At 36.5% G+C, this 6,586-nt stretch overlaps 1 protein-coding gene across 1 annotated transcript; it reads left to right on the forward strand.

Annotated features, from left to right (window-relative positions):
- Positions 1–4,883: 4,883 nt before the first annotated feature.
- On the forward strand, positions 4,884–6,267 carry LOC131028938 (transcription factor MYB44). Its single transcript, XM_057959314.2, has one exon. The coding sequence runs from the start codon at positions 5,001–5,003 to the stop codon at positions 5,994–5,996; it is 996 nt and encodes a 331-aa protein (XP_057815297.2). The 5' UTR covers positions 4,884–5,000; the 3' UTR covers positions 5,997–6,267.
- Positions 6,268–6,586: the final 319 nt, after the last annotated feature.

Genomic DNA, 6,586 nt, shown 5'->3' on the forward strand with positions numbered 1-6,586 from the left:
TCTTTCTTTCTCCGCCATATTATAAACGTGCGAATAAAAAGATTCTTTCTATTTGCATCCCGCACGGTGCCACGTGGCAGAACCGATTGTGGAAAAATATATTTTAATCCAAACAAAACGTCTCTCGCCTGTCACGTCATAGTCAAAGCCACTGAATTTTGTAATTTTTCAAGTCCGTGTCTTTTTTAATGCGGTAGGGGATTGTTTGTGTAACGCCCTTTTTCTTTTATGTTTGCCCCACTTCACTTTTCTTTATTGGCCCATGTGGCTTTGCTCTCTCTTGCACTAAAGCCTAGAACTTTCCTAATGTTTTACACTACCTTCAAGTTATGGCCTTTCAATTTTAATTGATTATCTAGCATAAAAAGTTGCAAGTGGCCTTTTTTTTTTTTTTTTAAAGGTTTATCATCATGCCTACCTCTTTTTATTTACTATTTAGTTTCGATTAATAATAACTAGCACTTGCATCGTTAACATGTGCAAGAGTTTCATTGATAGGTAAATAAAATCGTAAAATTGTCTATATGTAACTTGTTTATGGTATGAGATAACTTTCCCGGTGTGAGACAATTTTTATGCTTTCTCACAAGGGAAGTCTATTGGCTAAATTTAAATGGAATGTTGTAAAAAACATTATTGTTTATTGTAAGTCAATGATAGATTGGATTTTTGTGTTGCGTTGTTGTATTTAAAGACATTTTTTGTCCATTTAAATTGACGTTTTTATTTTGCATGTTATGATTTATTTATACATCATCGCAGTATCATTATTAAGCATTTTGATTGTATTGTTAGATTGCATCATTGTAAGCATATTGGATGGTTGTTTATTAGAAGCTTCTTGTTTATTATTAAGGACATTTATCAATGATGAGGGTCTTAGCTTTGTTTGTTCGTGAAGGAAACTTCAATGAAGAACACTTAAATTGAACTCTCCGCATTTCAATACTCTAGAACTCTTGATTTGCACTTTAGACAACATGCTATCAAAATCGAAAGAGACCACATATCCAAACAACATAATTGAGGTCTAAAAGATAACACATATTTCCGTGAAATCCTAGAAGACTTGTTCATCATCAAATATTCTCATTTCCCTTTTCCTTTCTTCTTTATTTGAGATGATTTAGACACTCCTTTTTTGTATTAGAATCAATTATTTTCCTCTTTATGGGTGCATGATGTTGATAACAAGTTGTCATCATTTGGGTAGGTCTAAGATGTTGTGTTTGAGTCCCATAAAGAGCAAGGACAAGATCCCTCATTTTTATTGTTATGAGATTGGTTAACCTCGAGAACAAACAAATTTCTTCAAAATAAATATTAAAGTCTAAGAATATTTTGCTATTTAGGGGAAAGGATCTAGTTCTCATACATCCTAACTTTGTGCACATGAAACTCTTAAATAATACATTGGGTTCTCACAAAAAAATCAACATATATTTGTTAACAATCAAGTTAAAAGTTTAAAGCTATTGTTTGGGGTTTCGAGCATCAACAATGTAGCTTAATCAACTACCTTTTTGTTGAGTTGTATAATAATGCTCCCCAAAAGATAGGTTAAAACATATGCACACAAACATGTACTACCAATTGCCTTGTGTGTCACCATAATAATTATTCATACAAATTCATCTATTAAGGGAGAGGACCCGGTACTTGAGCATCTTCCAATGGTTGTGATAGTAGTTGTTGATTTAATACCCATATTTGTTGATTTAATACCCACACTTGTTGATTTAATGTCCAATTTTTTTGACAACATTGCACCAATAGTTGTAATTGTTAATAATGACTACCCATAGTTGTTAAAAGCAACCAATAATGTGATGCTACATCAACTACAAAACTATGGGTCTCCCTTTTGCACAACCATTGGTCTCACCTTTTTGGGGGGCTATTTTGGACACTTTGGCAAAAAAGCATGCTGATGTGGCATCATATTTGATGATGTGGGGCATTGAAACCTTAGTTATAAGCAGGAAACTTGCCAAGTACGCTGTTGTAAAAAAATTGGGAGTGATTTGAAATTTCCACATAAGATTTTGAGAAGCACGAAGGTAAAATGCTCGCCTACTGGATCCTCTCCTCTATGTCATTTCTCCTCATTGTTCTTAACATATATACAATTTTATAATAATCGTGATTTCTTCTTTTCTCAATAAAAAGACTATTTACCACCTTTGAATATGAATGAAATGATAAGAAGACTGGTAATATTTCCATTTTAAGAAATAAATAATTTAAAGTTAAAATTCTCTTACTCACTTTCCAATTAAAAAACTATTGTGAAATAATGAACCCTACCATTTAATATAAAAAAAAATCAACTAGGTAACTAGGCATTTAAAAGTATGTCTACGGGCAAATTGAAAAGTATATCGTATTTTTCCGGTCAAAATGCAGAAAACAGTACCTAATTGGTTAAGACAAATTCATTGCCTGCCTTTCATCAAACTGCCACGTAGGTCGATGAGTACGTCAGCAAAATCACATACATGATATTCCTCCAGGCTGTAATGATCCACGTGGCTCCTGGGCACGGGAATAACACCCTGACGGTTGTTGCATGCGTGGAGCGGTCGGAAGTTTCCTGGCACAGTTTCCCGTAAAGAGAGCAAGGAAATGATTCTGCACCTAGTATTATTATATTATATTCGGTGTATAGTAGATGAGATGCAAATGCAAATACTCTTTATCGTGATTCGTAACTACTCTTCCCCGCCTACAATGGGGTCTGTTTCTGTTTGTTCGGTCGGCTGACTCAGCTTCACCCCTCCTCTGTCCCCTTTAGAGGGCGTTATTATGTACGCGTGGCAACACGCCAAACTCTTTTCTTTTTCTATTTACATCATGTTGCTATTTCCCGCCACATTGAAAAGCATCATACTTTCAACTCGCCCTAGAGATGGATAATGGGGTGGGGGGCCGTCTATATAATTATAATTTAAAGAAGATAAATTATATTATTGACGAACTTGTTTATTGGTTCCATAGACTTATGGTCTCCTTGACATCAGTAAAATTCACTCATTCATTTATGTTAGATTGGAGTAGGTAATGATGATAAGAAAGATCAAAGACAATATCTATAATTTTTATTTTTATTTTTGTTATTTCTTTTTTTTTTCTATTTTATCTTGGGTTTCATGTGGAGTCTCTCCTCTCTTCTTTTCTTCCTTCTTTTTAAGTTAGTCTAGGCTTGCAACTAATCATTTTTCTTCTTTTTATGTAATCTTTTATTCTGATGATGGATCACAGAGTGTGATTTGAAACGTTGATGCAAACAACTCTCACACAATCGAATCCGGAAGCAATTGTAGACAACGATATGGATTTGTGAAAATCTAATATCATTAAAAGACAATATTGAAAAACATAGAGATGAACTATTTGACGATGTGTATTTGCTTTCCTTATTGCAATATAACATTGACAAACATGTAGATGGTATATAAGATGATGTGTATTTGTTGTCTTGTTGTTTTGTATAATTGAAGTGTCCTTTAGTTATTCTTCTCTATGATCTTGCACTCTCGTTAATAATTATAAGTGAGAATTGACGTCTTTATATACAATGATACGACAAATGCTAGATGAAATGTGTTTTAAGTTGGCTCACAACAACTTGTAAAAGGGAGTGGGAAAGTTTAAATTTAGATTGAATGTCTTGGTTTTTGGTCCATCTTATTAAACTACTTATTTTGAGGCGGGGAATGAGTATATTGGAATTATGAATGGAGAGTGAAACAAACATGAGTAGGTATGGGATGTATGTGTCGATCTAACATGAGCATGGATATCAAGGTGTGTGGACATTCTCGACCAATATGAAAAATAAATATTCATGTATCTTTAGAATGAGCACTCCATAAAACATGCACAATGAGTAATGTTTATCATATGATCAAAATTAACATAAATTACAAGTCACTTTAATTATCTATAAAAAAATGAGAAAGAAGAAAAAAGGATCGAAATTTTTCCTATGCCAAAAGATATGAAAATTTAATGACTTTGTACAAATATGAAGATACCGCAAAGATAGCAAATGAAATGTTTCATGCTTCACGTCAACACACAATAACTAAAATTAAAAAAAGAAGCGGGCCTAAAAATTGAATTTGATATTTACAAATTTGGAGTTCACTTCTACAAATTCTAGAATCAACCTAGATCAATCTTGCAAATTATAGTTTAAGCCTAGTTGAAAAATACAAAATTTTGTACTGCAACTAGTTCCTAATAACATGTCAAATAGAATCAATTAGAATTCAAATTATGTAACAACTTTCAATAAAAAAATATTACATAAAGTTTAAAACACAATCAAATCAACATGAAACCCAAAATAAAGATAAGACCTAGAAAGTAAATAATTTTGACTCTCACAATAGAAAATTAAATTCTTCACTTTTATCCATAAAATGAAAAATAATAATGATAAATGAACATTAATATCTTGATATTTCTACTTTTACTTTAATATATTTATTTTAACTCTTCTTTCATCCTAATAAAAAATTGAAAAATAATTCACAACATTAATACTAAAAATAACTATATAATTAAATCTGAAAACATTATCTCAGGCTCATCATTGGAATGTAACCCTACCCAACAGAGGTTCTAAATAATCCGTCGGCCAGCTCAACCACATTAACGGCGTTAGTTCGGGGTAGTTTGTCCGTTAGAAATCCGGTACACGTGTACGCAGTAAGGAAGCTCTTTTTCCTTTTAACCTTCTCAAGATGGAATCCCCCCAACAGAAAGTAGAACAAAAAAAGTTGGAGACGGTTTACAACAGCGGTTTCGATTCAGCGGCCTAACCAAGCGGTTTTACGTGACAGCTGAGTTCAGACACAGCTATAAATTGCTGCTCATGTACACGAACCCATCAAAACCCAACCACACAACTCGAAACCGCCATTGATTTCCCCAGCCCGGGTTCGAGTCCCACTCTGACATTTCTCAAAAATTTCTGTGAAGAATTCTCAGTAATGGAGGACAAAGGCAGAGCTGCAGCTGTGGCGGAGCGGATAAAAGGGCCGTGGAGCCCCGAAGAGGATCGAGCGCTTCAGGGTTTGGTGGAGAAATACGGTGCGCGCAACTGGTCGATGATAAGCAAGAAGATCGTAGGGAGGTCGGGAAAATCGTGCAGGCTGCGGTGGTGTAACCAGCTTTGCCCTCAGGTGGAGCACCGCCCTTTCTCTGCTGCAGAGGACGCCGCCATTATCGAAGCTCACCTCCGCCATGGCAACAAATGGGCCACCATTGCACGCCTCCTCCCAGGACGCACCGACAACGCTATCAAGAACCACTGGAATTCTACCCTCCGCCGCCGCTCGCTTCAACAACAGAGTCAGAATCTTAGCAGGAAGCGAAGCGGTATTTTCAGCGAGGGAGATTATGAGGTCGAGACTCGGGGACTCAAAAGGCTCAATCTCGTCCAATCTCCAGCAGATTCTGGTAATCCTAGTGATTTTAACCTTAATGTTAGCTTGCCGGGGTCAGCCAGCCCGGGATCGAGTCTCCACCGCCAATCTGCTTTCAAAAGCTATGAGTCTCTGAAACCCCCTGAAGATGCTTCTTCACCATGGAGCTCAGCTTCAGGTTCGCCGTCAGCACTGTGCAGCTCCGATCCGCCGACCTTGCTCAGCCTGTCGCTTCCCGGAAGCACCTCTTCCAGCGAGAACGACGGTGGAGAATGTCAGGAACAGAACGTTTGCTCTTCGCCTGTTAAATTGCAGGTCAATCAGCAGCCGTCTGTTCCAGTGAGCGGCGGTTACTTGAAAGCAGAGGATGCTATATCTATGATGTCCGCCGCCGTTAAAATGGCTGTCGCGCAAGCACTGCCGTTGATGTTTCAGTCCTCTGCAGGCGAAGGCTCAAGCTCCGATTTTGGTAGCGGAGCGTTGTCTGTTATGCGGGAGATGGTCGCTAAGGAGGTGCGCTCTTACATGAATGGATTGAGTGCGTTTGCTCCAGTGCTTTAATGACTTGGAAATCTCCCTTTCCTGAACCTATGATAGGTAAGAAGAGAAAAATGTGTAGTTTTTCCTCTTAACCATGTACAGCTATGGTAGCCGCGAATTGTATATGGATCGTTCCAATTTCCCCTTGTACAGGAGAACAAATCTGGGTTTCGAAATGTTTATTTCGGAAAAATTCGTGAAAGCTACTCTCTTTACCTTATGGATTGAGGAAAAATTCGTCAAGGCTACTCTGGTTTCGAAATGTTTAATAAATTTGTTATCATTGAATTTCCCCTGGATCACAGGGCATCGTTGACAAATTTGTTGGAATTAGTTTCAGCACTGAAATTTCTGGACTGCTGTTTTCTCATTCCAACATTCTGCATATGACGAGAACTCTCTTCTTTCAACAGTGCATGTGATCTATCAAATAAAATAAAGGATCGAATATTTTTTGTTGGAAAGAGAGGAAAGAAAGTTGATCCCGCAAAAAACAACAATCTTAGAAGCATATTAGCAAATTTAAGATAAGAAAAGGTAAAAAATCAACTGGTGTCTGTCTTTAGGCTAAATTTGGTTCAAGAAAAATATTTTAGTATAATCAGTTCTTG

This window comes from Cryptomeria japonica, chromosome 7 (assembly GCF_030272615.1).
Source record: "Cryptomeria japonica chromosome 7, Sugi_1.0, whole genome shotgun sequence".
NCBI lineage: Eukaryota > Viridiplantae > Streptophyta > Pinopsida > Cupressales > Cupressaceae > Cryptomeria > Cryptomeria japonica.

Bases quoted from the DNA above. Each gene is read 5' to 3' on its own strand.
- LOC131028938 (XM_057959314.2), top strand. From the start codon at position 5,001: ATGGAGGACAAAGGCAGAGCTGCAGCTGTGGCGGAGCGGATAAAAGGG.